The sequence below is a fragment of the Pongo pygmaeus genome, chromosome 20 (assembly GCF_028885625.2).
Source record: "Pongo pygmaeus isolate AG05252 chromosome 20, NHGRI_mPonPyg2-v2.0_pri, whole genome shotgun sequence".
NCBI classification, from domain to species: domain Eukaryota; kingdom Metazoa; phylum Chordata; class Mammalia; order Primates; family Hominidae; genus Pongo; species Pongo pygmaeus.
In genome coordinates, this window is record NC_072393.2 from 40,326,564 (window position 1) to 40,351,564 (window position 25,001).

General features: G+C 52.2%; 1 protein-coding gene across 6 annotated transcripts; it reads left to right on the forward strand.

Annotated features, from left to right (window-relative positions):
- Nucleotides 1-389: 389 nt before the first annotated feature.
- HPN (hepsin) lies at nt 390-25,001 on the forward strand. 6 transcript variants are annotated; one of them, XM_063658918.1, is made up of 13 exons: nt 390-555; nt 1,134-1,203; nt 7,830-7,931; nt 8,015-8,056; nt 18,087-18,216; nt 18,288-18,410; nt 18,543-18,583; nt 18,760-18,925; nt 19,036-19,226; nt 23,702-23,770; nt 23,964-24,106; nt 24,292-24,456; nt 24,738-24,999. In XM_063658918.1, the coding sequence occupies exons 2-13, from the start codon at nt 1,188-1,190 to the stop codon at nt 24,948-24,950; spliced, it is 1,401 nt and encodes a 466-aa protein (XP_063514988.1). In that variant the 5' UTR covers nt 390-555; nt 1,134-1,187; the 3' UTR covers nt 24,951-24,999. The 6 variants fall into 6 exon arrangements, with proteins under 6 accessions (XP_063514988.1, XP_054320695.1, XP_054320698.1 ...); XM_054464720.2 differs by having other exon boundaries at nt 391-555; nt 989-1,203; nt 23,675-23,770; XM_054464723.2 differs by having other exon boundaries at nt 391-555; nt 23,675-23,770.

The window sequence follows — 25,001 nt, forward strand, 5'->3', positions numbered from 1 at the left end:
GCAGGAATTAGGCAGAGGTGCAGCAAGTGGCGGGCACAGCCAGGACCTGGGGCTGGAGGACGCAGAAAGGGCCGGGGGGAAGGGGTCACTGGGCTAGGGTGGAGTGGGCTTAGGGCAACTGGGGCCCTCCATCTGATCTCTTCTGGTCAGACCCCCACCCTTCAGCCTGCACTTTCTCCCTAAACCCCCAGCCTCCAGCCAGGCCTGTCCCTGTTCCCACATCCCCGCAGACAGGCACACCTGGGTCCCCCTGGAGGTCCAAGGCGAGCCCCGTAGCTGGGCCCGCCTGGTCCAGCCCCCGTAAGCCCGGCCCCATCAGCCAGGTGGCCTCCAGCGCTGCCAATCGAATGGTCCGCCCCTCCACGCCCCTTCGCCCGCCCCTCGCCCAGCCCCCTCCTCCTCAGGTGAGGCAGCCTGGCCTAGCAGGCCCCACGCCACCGCCTCTGCCTCCAGGCCGCCCGCTGCTGCGGGGCCACCATGCTCCTGCCCAGGCCTGGAGACTGACCCGACCCCGGCACCACCTCGAGGCTCCGCCCCCACCTGCTGGACCCCAGGGTAAGGACAAGGGTCCCCAGACTCACAGTTCCAGCCCTGAGGACAGGGGTTCCCTCATCCCCCCACCCAGCCTAATGCCCACCTCCTAATAGAGGGGTTCCTGGGGACCTGAAGAGGGGGCACTATGACGTCCCCCCAAGCACCTAGGTGTTCTGGCCTGCTCTTCCTTCAGACTCAGCGGTTGGACCCCAGTCCTTTCCTCCCCAGACCCAGGAGTTCCAGCCCTCAGGCCCCTCCTCCCTCATACTAAGGAGTCCTGGCCCCCAAATTCCTCCTTTCCCAAGACATGATTTCAGGTCCTCAGCTGTCTCCTCCCTCAAACCCGGATCCTCAGTCCCCTGCTCCACCGGGTTCAGGCATGGGGGTCCCCATCCCTGCAAATCCAGGCGTCCCCCCGCTGCTGGTCAGACACTGACCCCATCCTTGAACCCAGCCCAATCTGCGTCCGTGATCACGGCGTGCTCTGGCCAAGGCCCAGTCCCTACAGCCTGCCTGGATGGACGCCTGGGACTGGGGGCGCCAGGACTGGGCTGGGCTGGGCTCCCCCAGGCCCTGCCTCCCCGTCCATCTCCTCACAGGTCCCACCCTGGCCCAGGAGGTCAGCCAGGGAATCATTAACAAGAGGCGGTGACATGGCGCAGAAGGAGGGTGAGTCCCCTTCCCTGAGCCCCAGCTTTGGCTCTGCCTGGCGCCCCACCCTCTGTGCTCTCTTCTCTACCCTCTACTCTTCGGAGCCCCATCTCTCTGGGCACCCCTCCCAGATGCATCCCCACCCCCTCTTAGTCCTCCTGCACCTGATTAACTATTAACCACATTTTCTGTGCAGCTGTGCCACCACCAGCCTCTCTTCTACCCTATATGACCTTCCTGGCACACTGCCTCAGTTTCCCCTCATCCCCCAGTGATTTCTCAGCTGACTCAGGACTTGTCCTCTACTGGGGCTGAGGCAGGGAGGCTGTAGCTGTCATAGTTAAGGACACAGTTTTGAAGTCAAACACACAGGCTTGCATTTGAATTTGCTCTTGCCACCTTTTTTGCTGTGTGATCTTCTGCAAGTGACATTATTCTCAGGGCTTTGGTCTCCCTCTGGGTCAAGCATGGATCCGAGTCCTCCCTCTGTGAGGTTGTTGAGTGCATGACACACACCAGGCACTGGTCTGGGGCTCTGCATATAAGACGCATGCCATCAAGCAGAGCTGTCATGACAAAGGTTGGCAGACTCAGAGTCCCAGAGACCCAGGACCCCCACCGATTCCAGACATTCCTCCACCTCCTGGCTCTGTGGGCAAAAGAGCAGAGGGAGGACTTTGGACTGGGCCTGGATGGATGGAGAGGGGAGAGACGGCAGAGAAACCACCATATGGATGATAGAGAGAGACTGCATCATGGAGTTGCTGGCCCTTGGGAGTCTCTGGGCAGCCCCCGGCTAGCCTGGCTTCCTTTCTACCTCTCACACATGATACCCAGCTGGAGGGGCGTATGGAGGGGTGGCTTGTTCTTTCTACCTTCCCCTAGCTGGGGCTGACTCCCTCTCTTCTTCCTGCAACCAGGCTAGCCGGGCTCATTCCTGGGCAGTAGCACTTTCTAGCTGTGTGGCTCTGGACAGATGGCGTGTTCTCCCTGGGCCTCCATTCTCTCATCTGTGAAATGGAGAGGGTGACAGTGCATGTCCAACAGCGTGGGGCGAGGCCTGAAATGCCAGGATGGGCAGGAAGCACTGAGCGTGTTGGCTGAAATGATTAGTTCCGATCTCTGGCCTCCTTGGGTCTCGGCACAGCTGGCAATTCAGACCCCAAATCATTCAGCTGCGGTCCAGAAGGAACCCAGGCTCCCAGTTACTCAGGAGAAGGCATTGCACCCTAGCCTAGCAGGTGGATGACAGAGTCCACCTTGGGGACAATCTCTTTCCTGGAGCTGCTGGAAGGACAGCACCAGGGCTTGGGCCCAAGGGTGAATGAGCCAGGGAAGAAAAGCAGAAAATGCCCGGATGGACAGAGATGGCCTGGGTACAAAGAGAAACAGACACAAAGTGGGCTCTGGTGCCTCCCTGGCAGCTCCGGGCTGGTCTCGGAGGGGAGTCCTGCTGTCAGGGCTAGGGGTGTGGGGGTCGAACCTGGACACAGATGCTGAAGGGTTCCGATTCTGCGCTTACTTGCCGGATGACCCGGGTTTGGTGGCTGCCAGACTTTGGGCCTCCTTTTCTCATCTGTAAACTGGGGGTGATGGCGATGGGGCCTTCCTCGTGAACAGCTGCAAGGATTTAAGGATGCTGTGCAGGACTGGACGGGGTTAGGGTAGGGCGGTGCGTCCGTGTGTGATTTGGAGAGCCGTTGTGGCTGCAGCGGCTGCTGTTGTTGGTGTCACTGTTATTGCTGCTGTCTTCTTGGTGCTGCCTGGGAACTTGGAATTGGAGGAGGTGATACTGGAGTTGCAATTCCAAGGATGCCAGGCAGAGGGAAGAGCAAGGCTCTTGCTCTTCTCTGGGAAGCTGGAAGGTGACACAGCGCTGGTGTGCACATAGCCAGTTGTGGTATTTCTGGAGGTGAAGTTGGAAGTGGAGCTGGGTGGGAGAAGAGGTGTGCAAGCTGGACCAGGCAGGGGTGGGACTGTTTTGGGGAAGAGCCGGCCAATTCCTCGCAGTGCCAGGTCTCTCCACAAGGTGGCGCCAGTGGTTAGTCCCTGCTTCTCTTGTCTAACTTGTATTTTACAAGTTCTACTGTTTGGGTTGCTTTTTGGAAGCTCTCTCTGGTGCCTGATAATGACCCACATGGTTGTCTGGGAATTGGGGGGAAACATACTCCCAAATCTCTAAAAGCCATGCTTATACCCTAGTGGGGCTGGAAATGCCAGGCTGAGGGACTTAAGCTGTCCGGGGGGTACTAGGGAGTCACAGAGGGTTCTATAGGTAAAGAGGGGACAGGTTGGATTTCGTGTCTCAGTAGGTTCCCCAAGCCTCCGTGTGGAGGGTGCGCTAGAAGGGAGACTGAGCCCAGCGGTTGGATGGGGCCGGAGCAAGGTGCAGATGGAGGGAAAGAAGGAACCGGGGGAAGGAGAGTCACTCAGGAGGATTGGCAGGCTGTGGGGGGAGGGGAATGTTATGCAGATGGGGATGGTCCTAGGAGTGAGGGCCTCTGAGACAGGACCTGGGAGGAAGAATATACTTGGGGAGACATTGAGGCCATTCTGGGACCTGGTAGGGGCAAAGGGACTAGGAGGTCCCAGGGAAAGGTATTTAAAAGGTATTTAAAGGACTGCAGGAGCCCTGACCTGGGACCTGGAAGAGGGTCTAGGGCTGGGGACAGAGGGGAAACTGAGTCCACAGAGGTGGGTGAGACAGACTTAGGGGCAGGGAGGAGTAGGGGGAGGCTGCGGCCAGCCCTACAAACTCCGGATTTTACGGAGTAGGTAGAGGGTGGGTGGAGACAGCAGCCTCAGAGACGGGAAGGAAAATCAGGTGTGCGTGGTGTTCCAGAAGTCCAAAGAGGAGAGCATTTATTCAGGAAGCTGCAGTCATGTAAGATGAGGCCCGAGACACGGAGCCACCAGTTGAGTGGATTTTCAGAGCCAGAGAGCCAAAGGTGTCACGTGTGGGGGTCTTCACACCCAAATGGTGGAGGCGGAAGAACTGACCTATGAGAAGACCCGAGGCATCCGGAGGGGCCTGGAGAAGCAGGGGCAGAGAGTCTCAGGGAGACATGGGGGTGGGGGAGGTCTGGCTTACCAAGGGACATGGCCCTGCTGCTGGGATCAAAGAATTGATGATGACATGCTGCCTATCCCAGTAGAGACACGCAGGGAGGATGAGGATGCGTCCCACACCCCGGGCCAGATGAGGATGCTGCCTGTCCCAATAGAGACATGCAGGGAGGGTACCTCTCATACTGGGGGAACCCCAGGATGCAGATGCTTCCTGTCCCACTGGAGGCGCTGAAGTCCTCTGAACCACACAGCATGGAAGGAGGTTCTTCCTCTCACCCTAGGAGACACATACATAGTGGCATTGCTTCCTGTCCCACCAGATGTGCCAAGGCCTCTAAGCTGTATTCTGCGTGGCCTAGAGCCCTGGCAGGCACAGCTGAAAACAAAGGAAGCAAGACCAGCCCAGTGGCTGTCAGGAGCCAAGACCTCCTGCTGGAACCTGGAGAGTGGTCCTGGGCAGAGTTGGGGGGCAGGCCTGAGAGCCCCTCGCAGGACAGGCAGGGGTCAGCCGGCAGTAGTTGGGCTGGTCTGGCCCACTGGGGCCTCTTTTGGGGAGGAGAGTGTTTCCTCATGCCTTGATGGGAGCCACTGAGCTTTCAATTTTTTTTTTTTTTTTTAGACAGAGTCTCGCTCTGTTGCCCAGGCTAGAGTACAGTGGTGCAATCTTGGTTCACTGCAACCTCCACCTCCCGGGTTCAAGCGATTCTCCTGCCTCAGCTTCCCGAGTAGCTGGGACTACAGGTGCCCGCCACCACACCCAGCTAATTTTTGTATTTTTAGTAGATATTGGGTTTCACCATGTTGGCCAGGCTGGTCTGGAGCTCCTGACCTCAAGTGATCCACCTGCCTCAGCCTCCCAAAGGGCCGGGATTACAGGCATGAGCCACCGTGCCTGCCCAGTCTGAGCTCTCAAATTCTTAAGACACCCAGATAATGGCCACACCAGGAAGGTCCTAGACCACTCCCTGCTCTGTTCTGGGTGCTGGCCTGGTGCCGGGCTAACCAGCCACACCGCCATGGGTGCAGATGGGCGAGCTGGGAGCTCCTGCCGCCTTGGGGGTGCTTTGCAGCTGCCAAGGGCAGTTGAGCCCAAGCCAGGCCCAGCTGAAGGCTTTCAGCAGCCTTTACTCTTTGGCCCTCTTATAATCCCTAGTGAAGGGGTTGGCTTTTATTTATTTATGTATTTATTTATTTATTTTTTGAGACGGAGTCTCGCTCTGTCGCCCAAGCTGAAGTGCAGTGGCGCGATCTTGGCTCACTGCAAGCTCTGCCTCCTGGGTTCACGCCATTCTCCTGCCTCAGCCTCCCGAGTAGCTGGGACTACAGGTGCCTGCCACTGCACCTGGCTAATTTTTCATATTCTTAGTAGAGACAGGGTTTCACCGTGTTAGCCAGGATGGTCTCGATCTCCTGACCTCGTGATCCGCCCGCCTCGGCCTCCCAAAGTGCTGGGATTACAGGTGTGAGCCACCGAGCCCGGCTAGGAGTTGACTTTTAATCTCCAGGACCTCTTTGCCCTGGGAATAAAATCCCTTTTCTTGTGTCACCAGGCCTCCCCAGCTGGCCCCAGCCTTGGTTTCCACTACCTCCCCCAAGCTCCAGCCATCTGGCCGTCTCGATGGCCTCTCCAGCCTCTGACATAACAGAGCCTGCTTATTCTTGCCTCAAGGCCTTTGCCTGTGCTGTTCCCTCTGCCCACAGTGCCCTTCCTTGCGGTCTGTGCATGGCTGGCACCTCACCTTTCAGAGCTTAGCTTAGAAGTCTCCTCTATGGGAGGCCCTGTGATCCCTGATCCCCTTGCAGAAGCCCACCTGCTGCCCCAGCCTGCACGGTTTTCTTCACAGCCTCTGCCACAATCTGGAAATTATCAGGTTCATTTACTTGTTTACTTGTTAATGTCTCCCACTCCCCACCTACACGCATGAGAACGTGAACCCCTGAGAGCCGTAACCTTCTATGTCTTCTTTGGGTTATGTTCCCAGAACCTAGAAAGGTGCTAGGCACACAGCGGATGTTCAGTAGGATGGTAAACAAATAAAGCTTCTTTAGGCTGATGAAAAAACTGAGGGTCAGGCGCGGTGGCTCACGCCTGCAAACCCAACACTTTGTTTGGGAGGCTGAGGCAAGCAGATAGCTTGAGTCTAGGAGTTCACGACCAGCCTGGCCAACATGGCAAACTCCGTCTCTATAAAAAATACAAAAATTAGCCAGGTGTGGTGGTGTGTGCCTATAATCCCAGCTACTCAGGAGGCTCAGAATTACCTGAGCCTGAGCGCTTGAGACTGCAGTGTGCCATGATCGCGCCACTGCACTCCAGCCTGGGCAGCACAGTGAGACCCTGTCTCAAAAAAAAAAAAAAAAAAGAAAGAAAGAGAGAAAGAAAAGAAAAAAAAAACTGAGGCTGAGGCTCAGAGAGGGGAGGGGAGTTGCTCAGGCCCACACAGCTCTAATGATTTATAAAGCATTTATAGAGAACTTCCTATGTGCCAGGCACTTCCGCACAGTGAGAGCCAGGATGGCTTCGTGGCTGTACACAGGGGACCTGGCATCAAACCTGCCCAGGGTTCTGGACGCTGCTCTGCCTCTTCCAGGCTGTCACTGTGGGCACGTGACCCCACTTCTCTGAGCTATCCGAAAAACAGGAATCATAGTTGTGGGACTGAAATAAGGACTAAGTGAACTAATGTATTTAGAGCGGTGCTTAGCACCTAGGAGGCATCAATACAATTTGAGCTATTCTTCTTCTTCTTGAAAATAACTTTAAATTATTATTTTTAGAAGTAGGTGCTCAGTGGATGCCCATTTAATAGATAAGAAAGTTGAGGCTCAAAGATATGATGGCACCTGCCTTAGGTTCCAGCTAGGAAGGGGTAGGGTCAATATTTTTAAATGAGGCTGGCCAGACGCAGTGGCCCACTCCTGTAATCTCAGCCCTTTGGGAGGCTGAGGAAGGAAGATCGCTTCAGCCCAGGAGTTTGAGACCAGCCTGGGCAACACAGCAAGACCACGTCGCTAAAAAAATTAATACATAAAATAAAATGAGGCTGGCAGATTTTCAAGTGGAGGGGCAAATTTGATCTTGCAACTGGGTACCATGAGAGAGGTCTGATTTAGGGGGTATCTAGGGGCAAAGCGTCTAGAACAGCAGAAACAACTGAGGCAGCGAGGAAATGCCAGCGGCAGGGAAGAGAGCTACCAAGAGGGCAAAGGTTGGGGGTCACAGTCCCAAGAAGAGATGGCCCAAAGCAAAGACAGAAATACAAAAGCACAGTGTCACTGGGGAGGAGACATTCCCTAAGTGCCAGGAAAGTGCAGGGTGGAGGTGGAGACCGTGGCAGGTGGCCCGGCCATGCCCCCCTCCCAGCTGGAACCCTGGGGAAGCTGGGCACCTGGTTGTTCACACGGCAGGGGAGGAACAGCCCTGTCAACTGCCAGCCCCGGGAAACTGGGCCTGGGGAGGGCATGCTTGGGCATACTAAGTTAGCCCTGGGGGCAGGGCAGAGCTGGCCTCGGGCCCAGACCCTGCCGCAATGAGGACAGGCCTGGCTGTGGCCCCAGCATGGTGTCTGTTGCAGGTGGCCGGACTGTGCCATGCTGCTCCAGACCCAAGGTGGCAGCTCTCACTGCGGGGACCCTGCTACTTCTGACAGCCATCGGGGCGGCATCCTGGGCCATTGGTGAGAGCGGTTCCTGTACCTCTGACCTCCCCTGGCCCCTGCAGCCTCCAGCCTGCCTGCCCTCACCCCTCCCTTCTCTGCAGTGGCTGTTCTCCTCAGGAGTGACCAGGAGCCGCTGTACCCAGGTGAGTGGAGCAGGCTGGGACCCTCTGGGGGAGCCCTGGAGGACACATGTATCTGGCGGGAGCTCAACAAGCGTATTTGTTGAATAAATGTACAAATGCATGCAGAAATGCTAATCATAATAGTGCATTTGTATCGAGTGCCTGCTATGTACCAGGCACTATTCTAAGCACTCCACATGTCTAACCCAGACTTTTTCAGACACCAGTGTATTACTCATGAGTGCCTCATAAAATTAAATTAGTGAGTTGGAAAACCATGCTTTTTTTTAAAGTATGAAATAGATTACATTACAGACTATCACAGTGCATCTCTCAGTAACTAAAGGTTATGCTAATTTTTGTTTGTTTGTTTGTTTTTTGCATCCATATACATGTAATTCCACTGCATCCCCACACTGTGAGGGTGGGACTGTTATTCTCCCTGTTTTACAGATGGGGAAACTGAGGCTTTGAGCAATGTGGTAGTTTGCCCCAGACCACAGAGCTATGGGCTACATCAGGATATAAAAGTGTGTTTCTTACTGCGGGGCATGGTGAAAACATCTTGGGGAGGCATGGTATAAATTCAGTGGGCCCTTCTAACTCTCCTAGGAGGTAGTTTTTTGTTTGTTTGTTTGTTTAAAAAAAAAAAAAAGTCTTGCTCTGTCACCCAGGCTAGAGTGCAATGGTGCGGTCTCAGCTCACTGCAACCTCCGCCTCCCAGGTTCAAGCGATTCTCCTGCTTCAGCTTCCCAAGTACCTGGGAATACAGGCGTGTGCCACCATGCCCGGCTAATTTTTTGTATTTTTAGTAGAGATGGGGTTTCACCATGTTGGCCAGGACGGTCTCGATCTCCTGACCTTGTGATCCACCCGCCTCGGCCTCCCAAAGTGCTGGGATTACAGACGTGAGCCACCGCGCCTGTCCCTGGTATTAGCTCCATTTTACAGATGTGCAAAATGAGGACCAGAGAGGACATGCAGCTGGGGAACGAGGGGCCAGGAACAGCTCTTAGACTTATCCACTGTAAGTGTGTCTGCAGGCATGTGGAATGAATGGCCACACAAATAAATAGATAAAGAAACTAACTGTGGGATGAATGAATGAATCTTCCCAAATGCCAACTTCAAGCTGCCATTCCCTGATGCAGGACAGCAGGAAAAAAGGGGAAGTTGGGTAGTAGGATGTATTTTTCATGTCTGTGAGCCTCATCTAATTCCATAAAGGATTCAGTTCACACTAAAATCAGAAATGAAAATCCAGACAAGAAAAGCCAACATCAACATTAATCATCATTACCAGCACTTAGCATTTGTATGCACCAGGCAAGGCCTTGGGACCTTATGGTATCAACTCATTAAGTCTTCACAATAACCTGTTTTTTAATTTTCTTTTTTTTCTTTCTTTTTTTTTTTTTTTTGAGATAGGGTCTTGCTCTGTCGCCCAGGCTGGAGTGCAGTGGCACGATCTTAGCTCATTGTAACCTACATCTCCCGGGCTCAAGCAATCCTCCCATCTCAGCCTTCTGAGTAGCTGGGACTATAGGCTAATGCCACCATGCCTACACAAAATTATTTTGTCAATAACAAAATTATTGTTATTTTTATCTTTTTGAGCTGGAGTCTCGCTCTGTCGCCCAGGCAGGAGTGCTGTGGTGCAATCTCGGCTCACTGCAATCTCCATCTCCCAGGTTCAAGCGATTCTCCTGCCTCAGCCTCCTGAGTAGCTGGGACTACAGTCATGTGCCACTATGCCCAGCTGACTTTTGTATTTTTAGTAGAGACGGGGTTTCACCATGTTGGCCGGGATGGTCTCAAACTCCTGACCTCAGGTGATCAACCCGTCTCGGCCTCCCAAAGTGCTGGGACTACAGGCATGAGCCACCACACCCAACCTCATTTTTTAAATTTTTAGTAGAGATGGGATCTTGCTATGTTGCCCAGTCTGATCTTGAACTCCTGAGCTCAAAGAAGTCCTCTCAGATCAGCCTCCCAAAGTGCAGGGATTACAGGTGCACACCACCACAACCCATTTTCCTATGGGGACGCTGAGGCACAGAAAGGCTGAGTGACTTGCCCTGGGTCATGGAGCTAGTCAGTGTCAGGGCTGGGATTTGAACCCAGGCAGCCTGCGTAGTAACTGTATATAATGTCTACACTTGATTGCTTGTTAAAAGAAAAAAAAAAAAGAACAGCTGAATTCATTGCCATAGTAAAGACTAACATATGCCAGGCCCTGGCGGCAGCCTTTACCCAGTAGGCCTATGAAGTTAGGGCTGTTACATCCCAACATTTTGCATTTGGGGGAAATTGAGTCCCAGTGAAACAAACTGACTTGCCCGAGGCCGACCACACATCAGATAAGAGACAGAGCGAAGGGATCACGCCCCTGCCAAAAGCCCCTCCGTGACAACACGTGGCATTGAGATAAAATCCCAACCCATCACAGGCTCCAAGGCTCCTAGTGTGGATGCCCCTCTCCACCCCCACCTCACACTGGCTTCTAGCACCCTCGGGGCCCAGTCCCTCGCTCAAATGACCTGCTCACACAGAAGTCTCTACTCACCCACTTCTTTCTAGCTCACACCTAGAGGCAGATTTCAGTTCTGCACAGTTCCTTCTGAGCTGTGGGGCCTCCCACCAGTCCCTACCCTCTCCGAGCCTCAGTTTCCTCATCTGTGAGATGGGGGTAAGAAGAATCAGTGAGAATAAGAGGAGATAAAAATCTGTGCAGTACTTGGACGGGGTGCGGTGGCTCACCCCTGTAATCCCAGCACTTTGGGAGGCCGAGGCGGGCAGATCACCTGAGGTCAGGAGTTCGAGACCAGCTTGGCCAACATGGTGAAACCTCATCTCTAATAAAAACACAAAAATTGGTCAGGCATGGTGGCAGGCGCCTGTAATCCCAGCTACTCAGGAGGCTGAGGCAGGAGAACTGTTTGAACCCAGGAGGCGCAGGTTGCAGGTTGCAGTGAACTGAGATCACGCCACTGCACTCCAGCCTGGGCGACAGAGTAAGACTCTGTCTCAAAAAAAAAAAAAATTAATTAATTAAAAAAAGCTGTGCAGTACTTGTCTCTTAGCCAGCACAATGGACATTGGCTTTTGTATCTCACTCTTGAAATTCTTTCTTGAAATTTCTTGAGCAAGATCTTCCTGGACTTCCAGACCCTATGGTGGTGTCCCTGCCACCCCAGTAAAACCTTCCTCACTCATTGTGAATTATTTACTCCTGGCGAACTCCAGGAGGGCAGGGACCTTTTGTGGTCAGACGGTGCCTGGCACATAGTAGGTACTCAGGAAATCCTTGAGTTATGAATGCACCCAAAGCCAAAACACTGAGATGAACTAGAGAGTCATGGGCCTCCAGCTGGAAAGGAGTGAGGCCACCACTCACACCCGGCTCTGGCCAGCGCCACGCCCCCGCCCTGCAGAGGTACTTGGGTTTTTCAACAACTCAGGGAAATGATGAAACAAACAAACAAACAAAAACAACCCCAAGCTTGTATCCCCACCTCGCTTTTTTTTTTCCTGGGATTTTCACACTTCTAAATATATCCAACAACTTGGCAGGCACACCAGGTGACCCAGAACATCCTTTTTGTGTTGCCTGAAATGATAGGAACATGAATAAAGAATTTAAAAGTGAGAAACAGCAGCAGAGAGTGTGACTTTAAAAATAGCCAGAGGGGACATTTGATGTTCTCTCCCCACTCCCATCTCCCCCAACACACATCTATAAAGTGATTTTTCCCCCCTAAAACCTCACACTTTCTGGAAATCACATTTCCAGAGCAGTTAACAGTCATTTTAAAATAAGAATCCACCCCTCTCCCTGCCCCAGCTGGTGTTTCAAACTCCAAACTTGGCTTTCATGGGGGTGATGAGGACCCCCCAGCTAGAGGTGCCAGGCATTCCCTGCGCCAACCCCAGAGCAGGAGACCGTAATTAAGGCAGGCCAGGCCGGTGCGGCGGCTCACACCTGTAATCCCAGCACTTTGGGAGGCCCAAATGGGCAGATCGCTTGAGGTCAGGAGACCAGCCTGGCCAACATGGCAAAACCCCATCTCTACTAAAAATACAAAAATTAGCCGGGCGTGGTGGCTGGTGCCTGTAATCCCAGCTATTTGGGAGGCTGAGGCATGAGAATCGCTTGAACTCAGGAGGCAGAAGTTGCAGTGAGCTGAGATCGTGCCACTGCACTCTAGCCTGGGAGACAGAGCAAGACTCCATCTCAAAACAAACTTAAAATAGAATAAAATAAAATAAGAATCCACCCCCCTCCTCGCCCCAGTTGGTGTTTCAAACCCTGAGCCTTGGCCTTGGAATTCATGGGGTGATGAGGACCCCACAGCCAGAGGTGCCAGGCGTTCCCTGCCCTAACCCCAGAGCAGGAGGCCATCATTAAGGCAGGCCAGCCAGGTGGCTTTTCAGTGCTGGCCGTAGCTGAATATATTAGGCAGGGAGACAGGCAAGGGTTTGTATGAGACCCACAGAAGGAACAGGGAATATGCAGGTCTGGGTTCAAGTCCCGGTTTTGCTGGTTAGCCGTGTGCCCCTGGGCAGGTTTATTCCTCTGAGGCTTAGTTTTCCCATCTGTAAGATGGGCATAGAAGTGGTCACTATTGGCTGGGCACGGTGGCTCATGCCTGTAATCCCAACACTTTGGGAGGCCGAGTCAGGTGGATCACCTGAGGCCAGGAGTTCGAGACCAGCCTGGCCAACATGGTGAAACCCTGTTTCTACTACGAACACAAAAGTTAGCCGGGCGTGGTAGCATGCGCCTGTAGTCCCAGCTACTCGGGAGGCTGAGGCAGGAGGATCGCTTGAACCCGGGAGGCAGAGGTTGCAGTGAGCCGAGATCACGCCACTGCACTCCAGCCTGAGCAACAGAGCGAGATTATGTCTCAAAAACAAACAAACAAACAAAACTGAAGTGGTCACTATCTCCGAGGATGGTTGTGGGATTCAGAGAGCCACCTGGATAGGATGCATAGCATGGGGCCAGCCCACTGACACTCCCCAGTAAACATAGCCAGTGCTATTATTACTATGCTGTTGTTTAACACTCCAGAGGGGAAGCCTCTTGAGAGGCTGTCCCAGGCAATGTTAAAAGCTTGGGGTTTGAAGTCACTCAGACCTGATTTCGAATCCTCTCTCCCTGCTTTTCGTGCACTTGGTGATGTTGGGGAAGCCACCCCACGTCTCTGAGCTTCAGGTTCCCCGTCTGGAAATTGGGGATGATCTTTGTGGCTCCTGGGGCATGCGACGAGGCCTTGGTTGATGGTGGGGCAGAGGTAGCCTAGCCCCGGGCACACAGTAGGTCTTCAGCTGGGGAGAGTTCTACTTGGAAGTCCTGCTTCTCCTTGTGCTGACCTGCGGGGCTGTGGGAAGACCCCTCAGCTGGTGTGTGGCCTCACCAGGTTCCTTCTAAGAGGATGCAAAAGCAAGTTTTCGTTTGACTCAGTTTCCCAGAATGCACTCTCAGAACCCAGGCCAGGCAGGAGGCTCCTGAGAAAAGGAGAAAAAGGCTGGGCACGGTGGCTCACACCTGCCATCCCAGCACTTTGGGAGGCCAAGGTGGGAGGATTGCTTGAGGCCAGGAGTTTGAGACCAGCCTGGACAATATAGCAATACCCTGTCTCTACAGAAAAAAATAAATTTAAAAGGCGTTTTTAGCTTAGGCTTTGCTGGGTTCTAACCTGGCTATTGTCACTCAGCTTTATCCTAACATAAAAAAGTAAACAAATTAGCAGGGTGTGGTGGTATGCCCCTGTGGTCCTAGCTACTTGGGAGGTTGAGGCGGGAGGATCGTTTGAGCCCGGGAGGTTGAGGCTGCAATGAGCTATGATCGTGCCACTGCACTCCAGCCTGGGTGGTGGAGCGAGACCCTGTCTCAAAAAAGAAAAAAAAAAGGTGGCAGGGAGAAGGAAAGGAAAGGACAAAGAGGTTCACAGCTGATCTCTCCCTGAACCTGCTCCCTCCATCCCCATCTCTGTCAGCCCCATCTTTTCAGGCTCAGGCCAAACCCCTCGGTTACCCTCCCAGTTCCTCCAGTCACCCATGAATCAGATCTTGCAGGAAACCCTGTCAGCTCCACCTACAGAACCTCTCCAAAATCTGAACTCTTCTCCCCCTCCACTGCCCCCACCCTGCTCCAGCCCCCTTCCCCTCCCCTCTGAACATCCCAGAGCCTCCTCCCTGGCCTCCCTGCTCCCATCCCTGCCCCCTAATCATATCCCACAAAGGGGATGTGACTCACTCACTTAACCGGCAACTCTGGAGGGTCTTAAAACCTGGCTGCCTCAAAAGGCTTTAAAATGTTATCAGATGGGGGCCGGGTACAGTGGCTCATGCTGGTTCCCCACTTGCAGCCAGAGGGAGCTGGTGACCACCTGAGTCAGGTCAGGGCCCTCCCCTGGATGCACCTCACACCAGGTACCAGCAAAGCCCTGATGTTGCTCTATTTCTAGCTCCCATCTGATCTGCCCCTCCCTGGCTCACTCTGCTCCGGCCTCCCACTGTTCCTGGAGCATTCCCCCCAGTCCCCCACACCAGCCTTGGGATCTTTGCACCTGCAAGTCCCTCTGTCTCCGTGCTGATCTCACACACCTCCTGACACTTTCTCACCTCCTGCAGTTCTTTGTTCCTGCACCACCTTCCCAGGGACGCTCTCCTTGCAGCGATTGAAGAGTGCAACCTCACCCTACCCTCCACGCCAGCACTCCCCTCCCTCGGTGGCATTTTATTTTTCTCTGTGGCCCCTTCCTATCTTGTGACACATAATATATCCTACTTATTTGTCCCTTTCTCGATTTGTCTCACCTACTGAGCTTTGAGCTCCACAGAGGTCGGGGTTTTTGTCTGATTTGTTCATTGCAGTGGTGATTCGTTCACTGCCTAAAATAGAGCCTGGCAGGTACAAAGTGTTTGGTAAATAGAAATCAATACCCCAGGGTCTGTGACCTGACTTAGGTGTTAACAGGTTCCTCTGAGGTGTGTGGGGAACAGACTGAGGGGTTTCAGGGGACATCCGTTCTCACCACAAATTGCCCCCCAACCAGCCCCAGACATGAACAGTCTCCCGTGAGCTCCCTCTAGCCTTCTCGTATATCCCAGCCCTGCCCCATGTCACAATTTGTAATGATGTATTTGGCTGGGTGACATTTTATGGCCATCTGTCTCCCTATCCCCCATAATGTGGTTTGCCAAAAGCAAAGCCCAGGACTGTCTCGGCCATCTGTGTCTCCAGCATCACCCCTCACTGGGCATGGAGTATGTGTCCAGTTAACGCTTGCTGAGTGAATGAATGAATACTCCATCCTCTGCTTGGAGAATTATGCACTTTAGCATATTCAAGGCTCTGACAAGTCCTTCATAAAAGATCATTATTGTTTTCTTTCTTTCTTTCCTTCTTTTCTTCTTCTTTTCTTTCTGACTGTAGGATATTGATTATCAATCTGGCAATAGTCAAGATTGGCAATCTGGTGTATTAGTCAAAGGTTTTCAGCCTACAAAAAACAAAAAGAAAAAATAAACTGGCTAAAAACAAAAGGGGATATGATTAACTCGCTTAACCAATAATCACAGAGGTTCTTCAAACCTGGCTGTATCAAGGCCCTTTAAAATGTTATCAGATGGGGGCCAGGTGCAGTGGCTCACACCTGTCATCCCAGCACTTTAGGAGGCCAAGACAGGCAGATCACTTGAGGTCAGGAGTTCGAGACCAGCCTGGCCAACATGACGAAACCCCGTCTCTACTAAAAATACAAAAAATTAGCCAGGTGTGGTGGCACATGTCTGTAGCTCCAGCTACTCGGGAGGCTGAGGCAGGAGAACGGCTTGAATCCGGGAGGCGGAGGTTACAGTGACCCAAGATTGCACCAGTGCATTCCAGCCTGGGTGACAGAGCGAGACTCTGTCTCAAAAAAAAAAAAAAAGTTATCAGATGGGAAATGAATTCTGATATTAAAAATTGATGTTTATTTATACTATATTATTAAAGTTATTTTTCATAAAACATAGAAGGGTAAGTTTAAGAAATGAGAAGTATTTATACCAAAATGATTAAATATTATTTAATTTAAACATATAAATGTCTTGTTGGACAAATAATTCAAAATTTCCATTAGACAGGAAAAATAAGTTCAAGAGATATATTGAACAACATGGTGATTATAGTTAATAACAATATATTATATACTTGAACATTGCTAAAAGATATTTTAAGTGTTCTCACCACACACAAAGGGGTAGTGCATGTGTTAATTAGCTTGATATAGCTGTTCCACAACGTATACATATTTCACATCATCTTGTACACCATCAATGTATATAATTTTGTCAATTAAAATAAATACATATTTTAAGGCTGGGTGCAGTGGCTCACACCTATAATCCCAGCACTTTGGGAGGCTGAGGCAGGCAGATCACCTGAGGTCAGGAGTTTGAGACTAGCCTGGCCCACATGGTGAAACCCCATCTCTACTTAAAATACAAAAAAATTAGCTGGGCATGGTGGTGCATGCCTGTAATCCCAGCCACTTGGGAGGCTGAGGCAGAAGAATCGCTTGAACCCGGGAGGCAGAGGTTGCAGTGAGCTGAGATTGCACCATTGCACACCAGCCTGGACAACAGAGTGAGACTCTGTCTCAAAAAAATAAATAAATAAAAATAAAATAAATACATATATATATATTTTTTTGAGATGGAGTCTCACTCTGTCGCCCAAACTGGAGTGCAGTGGCACAATCTCGGCTTACTGCAACCTCTGCTGCCCAGGTTCAAGCAATTCTCCTGCCTCAGCCTCCCGAGTAGCTGGGATTACAGGCACCTGCCACCACGCCTGGCTAATTTTTGTAGTTTTCGTAGAGACGAGGTTTCATCATCTTGGCCAGGCTGGTCTTGAACTCCTGACCTTGTGATCCACCCATCTCGGCCTCCCAAATAAATACATATTTTAAAAGATAGAAATCACTCTGGAAGGAGAGTTAATCTGTTCGATATAATAATAATATATTAATATTATATTATATAATAATAATAATAATACTCCATATAGCTATGGAAAAGTTCATATGAAGAAACCAGGCTATGATCTACAAACTGGCAACAAACTTGTTCTTCTATTTTCCATATGCTGTCTGTGTACATATAAAGTGAGAGGTCTTTTTATATGAGTTAAGGGTGTGGCCAAAGACAAATGGAAAAAGACAAATGACAAACGTACTAATAAAGAGCTTCAGTTTCTCCACAAAAAATACAATAATAAAATAAAATGTCGGAAATCTCTTGGCTCTCCTCCACGTTAGCTTACTTTTTCCCTCAAGAGGGTGAAGATGACCCTTAACAGATCCAGCCTCATGTGCTGGATTCTCTTGGGAACTTGGTTAAATGGTTTTTTTTCTTCCCGAATGTCCAAGTCACCTTCCAGACCTGCAGCTCCTGAGCAGCCAACTTAGGACTTCTAATGGAGAGTGAAGTTCCCCTGGTTCGCCGAGGGGCCGGCCACAGCCCCAAGGCTGCTGTTGATTGGTCCGACCTGAGTCCTTGAGTCTGGCAGAGTGCCATGGTGCTCTGTAATTCCACCTGTAATCCCAGCATTTTAGGAGGCTGAGGCAGGAAGAATGCTTGAGCCCAGGAGTTCAAGACCAGCCTGGGCAACATGGCAAGACCCGTCTCTACAAAAAAAAAAAATACAAAAATTAGCCAGGTGTGGTGGTGCACGCCTGTGGTCCCAGCTACTCAGGAGGTTGAGGTAGGAGGATTTCTTGAGTCTGGGAGGTCAAGGCTACAGTGAGCCAAGATCACACCACTACACTCCAGCCTGGGCAACAGAGCGAGACCCTGTCTTAAAAAAAAAAAAAAAAAAAGTCCTTGAGTCATTATTCCAGATGCAATCGCAGATGTGGGGGCTGCAACCCTCCGATGGGCTGGGGTTCACGTCTAGACCACATGGCTGGAGCACAGGCCAGGAGGGGCTCTGGCTGGGGAAGCGCGTGGGGAGCCTGGCTGTGGGACCCAGGCGGCCCCGGGCCCTGTCGCCCTGCAGTGCAGGTCAGCTCTGCGGACGCTCGGCTCATGGTCTTTGACAAGACGGAAGGGACGTGGCGGCTGCTGTGCTCCTCGCGCTCCAACGCCAGGGTAGCCGGACTCAGCTGCGAGGAGATGGGCTTCCTCAGGTACTGGGGGCCCTCGGAGGGGTGGGAGCCGGGAGGGGCTGGGGAGCAGGCCTAACCCCTGCCCCGCCCAGGGCGCTGACCCACTCCGAGCTGGACGTGCGAACGGCGGGCGCGAACGGCACGTCGGGCTTCTTCTGTGTGGACGAGGGGAGGCTGCCCCACACCCAGAGGCTGCTGGAGGTCATCTCCGTGTGGTGAGGAGGGCAGCAGGCAGGTGGGGCAACACCTCAGACCCCCAAGGCACTCCCTCTCCCCGTTTTCCTTCCACCTGTCTTAACTGGTCTCTATTTCCTTTCTTTCTGTGTCTCCAATCCCATCTCTCCCAGTGATTGCCCCAGAGGCCGTTTCTTGGCCACCATCTGCCAAGGTGAGACCCTAAAACTCAGAACCCTTTCCTTTAGGCCCTTGGGGAGGCCACATCCCCTCAAGCTCCCCAGGATGGGGCCGTGTACTTTCAGACCCCCTAGGGCAGGGCCAAGCCTGGGCTCTGGGGACCTGGGCTCCAGTCCCCTGTCGCGGCCCCGGCTGACCCCTGTCCCACAGACTGTGGCCGCAGGAAGCTGCCCGTGGACCGCATCGTGGGAGGCCGGGACACCAGCTTGGGCCGGTGGCCGTGGCAAGTCAGCCTTCGCTATGATGGAGCACACCTTTGTGGGGGGTCACTGCTCTCCGGGGACTGGGTGCTGACAGCCGCCCACTGCTTCCCAGAGTGAGTGCCCCCCATGGCGCTGATGATAGGGAGGCAGAGGAGCGGAGAGACGGTGGGGAGGGGGGCGGATTGTGCCCAGGCAGGTGACCCTCCACCCCTTTCCCTGGTAGGCGGAACCGGGTCCTGTCCCGATGGCGAGTGTTTGCCGGTGCCGTGGCCCAGGCCTCTCCCCACGGCCTGCAGCTGGCGGTGCAGGCTGTGGTCTACCATGGGGGCTATCTTCCCTTTCGGGACCCCAACAGCGAGGAGAACAGCAACGATATTGCCCTGGTCCACCTCTCCAGCCCCCTGCCCCTCACAGGTAAGTCTAAGGGCTGAGCCTTGGGGCTTGAGGACCTGAGGCCAGGAGGACAGAGGAGGGGACCAGGGGCACAGGGCAATCAACTTATGGTTCAGGCATCCTTGGCAATAAGGGAAATGATCTCGAGGGAGCACAAAGTGGGCCTTAACTATCAACAATCAGTGCAGCCAATTTGGAAAACTTGCCAGCATTTCCCCAAGAAGTATACATAAAGTTACCGTTGGACCCAACACTTCCACTCCCAGGACAGGAGGTATATATACCTAAGATGAATGGAAGCTGTGTCTGCACCAAAACTCGTACATCAATGTTCATAGCAGCATTATTCATAATAGCCCAAAGATGGAAACAGCCCAAGAGTGTTTCATCGGACATATGCATAAAGAAAATGTGGTATATTGGCCGGGTGCGGTGGCTCATGCCTGTAATCTTTGGGAGGCCGAGGTGGGTGGATCACGAGGTCAGGAGTTTGAAACCAGCCTGACCAACATGGTGAAACTCCATCTCTACTAAAAATACAAAAATTAGCCTGGCCAACATGGTGAAACTCCATCTCTACTAAAAATACAAAAATTAGCCTGGCGTGGTGGCATATGCCTGTAATCCCAGGTACTCGGGAGGATGAGGCAGGAGAATCGCTTGAACCCGGGAGGTGGAGATTGCAGTGAGCCGAGATCACACCACTGCACTCCAGCCTGGCTGACAGAGCAAGGCTCTGTCATCTCGAAAATAAATAAATAAATAACAAAAAAAATGTGGTATATCCATACAATGGGAGAATATTGGACCTTAGAAATGAATGAGGTGCTGATTCATGCTACCACAAGGATGAAACTTGAGAACAGTGCTGAATGAGACAAGCCAGCCGCAGAGGCCACATACTGTAGGATGCCACTTGTATGAAATGTCCAAGGCTGGGCATTGTGGCTCATGCCTGTAATCCCGGCACTCTGGGCAGCTGCAATGGGGGGATTGTTTGTGCTCAGGAGTTTAAGATCAGCCTAGGCAACATAGCAAGACCCCATCACTTAAAAAAATGAGCTAGGTGTGGTGGCGGATGCCTGTAGTTCCAGTTACTCAGGAGGCTAAGGCAGGAGGATCACCTGAGCCCAGGAGTTTGAGGCTGCAGTGAGCTAGGATTGTGCCACTGCACTCCAGCCTGGGTAACAGAGCAAAACCTTGTCTGTTAAAAAAAAGAAGAAGAAAGAAAGAAAGAGAAAGAAAAGAAAGGAAGGAAGGAAGAAAAGAAGAAAAGAAAAGGAAAGAAAGATGTCTAGAATAGGCACATCAGTAGAGATAGAAAGTTGATTGATGGTGGCAGGGTGGGAGGTGGGGATGGGAGATTGGGAGGTGACTGGTGAAGGACACAGGGTTTCTTGGCTAGGTGATGAAAGATTCTAAGTTGATCATGATGATGGTTGCACTTGTCTGTGACTGTACAAAAAGCCAGTGACTTGTGCCTTTAAAAGGAATTGTGTAATATGTGAATAATAGTTCAATCAAGCCGTTACCAAAAAACTCATAAAATGAAAAGAAAATGTGTTAAAAAAATGAATGAATCAGATTTATAAAGTAAGTTAGGAGTCATTCCCTCTGCAATTCCCTGGAGTATTCCCTTGGTCTTACTGAGACTCACTTGGGTGCCAACGTGTCCTTAACACCTCTCCAACACATACATCTTCCTTTTGGATTAAAAGCAGGCCCTGGGCTTCAGATTCAGCAGGCCACAGTGTAATAATAATAATAAAAATAGGCTGGGCATGTAATCCCAGGTCAAGGCGGGGGTATCGCTTGAGCTCAGGAGTTCAAGACTCGCCTGGGCAACATGGCAAAACCCCATCTCTACAAACAATAAAAAAAATTAACTGGCCGTGGTGATGCACGCCTGTGGTCCCAGCTACTTGGGAGGCGGAGGCAGGAGAATCACCTGATCACCCAGGAGATCAAGGCTGCAGTGAGCCATGATCGCACCACTGCATTCTAGCCTGGGTGATAGAGCGAGACCCTGTCTCAAAACATAATAATAATAACGATGATAATGATGATCATGAAGTAGTAATAGCGAGTAGTATTCGAGTTCGTGATCGAGTATTCAAGTATAGCGAGTTCATGATAATGAAGTAGTAAAAGGGAGTAAGGGAGTACATGATGAGTGTACTCAACACAGTAAAATAATCTGGTAAACATAGCAGTGAACACCAATGCTGGCATGCAGCCTCCTGTGTGCCAGGCACCATTCCAAATATGTCCTGTGTATGGACTCACTTAGTTCTCACAGCAACCCCAGCACACCCTGGTAAGGAGGATTCTCTTAAGATCCTGTTTTCCACCCGGGAAAAGGTCCCAACCCAAAGAAGGCAAACAATGCCCCAAATTCGTACAGCTGGTGAACGGCAAAGATTTGTGCCCAGGTGGACTGGCACTGGGATCTGTGCTTGTGGCCCCCACGCTGTGGTGACGGAGAATCCAGGGCCATGTTGGGGTTCGCATTATGTTTATTTTTATGTTTATTTTATTTTTCATGATCTGTGGTACTGGTTTCCCATTGAAGGGAGTGATACATGCTTTTCTTTAAAACCAAACCCTGCCCTGACACGGTGGCTCACGCCTGTAATCCCAGCACTTTGAGAGGCTGAGGCGGGCAGATCAGTTGAGGTCAGGAGTTCGAGACCAGCCTGGCCAACGTGGTGAAACCCCATCTCTACTAAAAACACAAAAATTAGCCAGGTGTAGTGGCAGGCGCCTGTAGTCTCAGCTACTCTGGAGGCAGAGGCAGGAGAATCACTCGAACCCAGGAGGTGAAGGTTGCAGTGAGCCAAGATCATTGCCACACCCTTCTCCTTAGTGAAAAGAGTGAGAGAGTTAATATTGGAGTAAGGATGCATCTTTGAGGACAGGTAGACAGGTGGAAGCGGCTGGGGTTTCAGACACAGGGCTGAGGGGCTCACAGCATGGGCTTTGGGGTCAGATTCAGGTATTTGCCAACTGTGTGATCTTGGACACATGGCTTCACCTCACCGTGCCTCAGTTTCCCTTATCTGTAAAATGACTTCCTAGGGTTTATTGAGACAATTAAAAGGGTTAATATGAGTAAAGAGCTTAGAGAACTGCCAGCACATAGTGAACACTGGTAAATGTTAGCAGCAATTGCTACTGTTGTTGTTTAATACTTTTACTAGTTATATGAACATTTGCTGTTTGCCTGGCATGCAACTCAATGACTCACCAATTTCTCACTACAACTTCTGGGGATAAGTGATTATTATTTCCATTCTACATCTGAGAGCTCTAAGACTCAGGCAGGTGATGTCATCAGCGGGCAGCAGGCAGCAGGCAACAGGCAGGGCTGCCAGGAACCGTTGCATAGGTTGTGCACTGCACAAAGGACACCACATCTCAGGGTTACCATTCTCTCTGTAGACCTGTGTGTGTATTATTATGATTTTCTGCCAGGTGGAAGTCAAATGTCTCAAGATAGGAGTGTCTCTCTCTCTCTTTCTTTCTTTCTCTCTCTCTCTCTTTATTTCTTCTCTCTCTCTCTCCTTCTTTCTTCTCTCTCTCTTTCTTTTTTTTTTGAGACAGAGTCTTGCTCTGTAACCCAGGCTGGAGTGCAACGGCGCAATCTCGGCTCCCTGCAACCTCTGCCTTCCAGGTTCAAGTGATTCTCCTGCCTCAGCCTCCTGAGTAGCTGGGATTACAGGCGCCTGCCACCTATAATACCAGTGCTTTGGGAGACTGAGGCAGGAGGATTGCTTGAGCCCAGGAGGTTGAGGCTGCAGTGAGCCATGTTCCTGCCACTGCACTCTGGCCTGGGTGACACTGCAGGCTTAGAAATGAAAACAAGCTGTGTTAAAACATACTTGTTATGAAACGTTGGACACGTGACTTGGCCTCATTTTCCCCCTCTGTAAAATGGAATAATGTAGACTCTACCTCTCTGGGCTGATGAAACATTAAAGAAAATGGTGCAGGAAAGCGCCTAGTATGCGATGAGCTCTCGGTGCATGGCGACTTCTGTTGTGGCTTTTTTGTTTGTTTGTTTTTGAGACAGAGTCTTGCTCTGTCACCCAGGCTGGAGTGCAAAGGCGTGATCTCGGCTCACTGCAACCTCCACCTCCTGGGTTCAAGTGATTCTCCTGCCTCAGTCTCCCGAGTAGCTGGGATTACAGGTGCGTGCCACCATGCCCGGCTAATTTTTGTATTTTTAGTAGAGATGAGGTTTCGCCATGTTGGCCAGACTGGTCTCAAACTCCTGACATCAAGTGATCCTCCTGCCTCGGCCTCCCAAAGCGCTGGGATTACAGGCATGAGCCACTGTGCCCGGCCTGTTGTGGTTGTTTTAAAAGAACGGAGGGCAGAGTGTGTTAGGGGCCATGGTAGCAGCTGGACAGAGGTTTGTACCAGGTGGGGCAGGCCAGCGGGGGCTGGACCAGCATGGTCTCTCACAGAATACATCCAGCCTGTGTGCCTCCCAGCTGCCGGCCAGGCCCTGGTGGATGGCAAGATCTGTACCGTGACGGGCTGGGGCAACACGCAGTACTATGGTGAGTCCTGTCCTCTGCCTCTGATGCCACCGTTTGGGAGACTCTGAACTGGGCTGGGGATGGGCAGTCTGGCTGGTTGGATGAGTCTTGACCACGAGGAGTAGGGATGCTGAGGGGAATGGGGTGGGCACCAGGAGGGAAGGGGGGTGTGTACACCCCCCAGCTCTGGCCAGCCTTGCCCGCACACCCCCAGGCCAACAGGCCGGGGTACTCCAGGAGGCTCGAGTCCCCATAATCAGCAATGATGTCTGCAACGGCGCTGACTTCTATGGAAACCAGATCAAGCCCAAGATGTTCTGTGCCGGCTACCCCGAGGGTGGCATTGATGCCTGCCAGGTGAGGGACTCTGTAGGGGCAGCCCCCGGCCGCTGCCGCCCCAGGGATGGAGACACAGGGGAGTGGGTGGTCGGGCTCCCCATCTAAAAGCCTGAGGGCTCTGGGGCCACAGCCCATGTCATGCCGGTGGGGGCCTCCTGTCCAACCACCTTGGCCTCCAGCCAGACCTCCCTCTCCCCTCCCAGGGCGACAGCGGTGGTCCCTTTGTGTGTGAGGACAGCATCTCTCGGACGCCACGTTGGCGGCTGTGTGGCATTGTGAGCTGGGGCACTGGCTGTGCCCTGGCCCAGAAGCCAGGCGTCTACACCAAAGTCAGTGACTTCCGGGAGTGGATCTTCCAGGCCATAAAGGTGAAAGTTGGGCCCAGATGGGAGCCAGGGTGGGTGGGGATGTTTGGGCCTCTAATGGGGGAAGGGAGGCAGAGATTTGTTTTAGGAGACCTACGCTCAGGCCTAGAAGAGGGCCCCCCTTGGAAACAGATGGACTTTGAAGGGTTCCTGGGGAGGGGAAGCTAGTGGTGGGACGTGGAAGCCTCTCAGACCTCGGGAGCCCCCAGCTGTCTTTCCCCAGACTCACTCCGAAGCCAGCGGCATGGTGACCCAGCTCTGACCGGTGGCTTCTCGCTGCGCAGCCTCCAGGGCCCGAGGTGATCTTGGTGGTGGGATCCATGCCAGGCCTAGGATGGGACGTTTTTCTTCTTGGGCCTGGTCCACAGGTCCAAGGACACCCTCCCTCCAGGGTCCTCTCTTCCACAGTGGCGGGCCCACTCAGCCCCGAGACCACCCAACCTCATCCTCCTGACCCCCATGTAAATATTGTTCTGCTGTCTGGGACTCCTGTCTAGGTGCCCCTGATGACGGGATGCTCTTTAAGTAATAAAGATGGTTTTGATTAA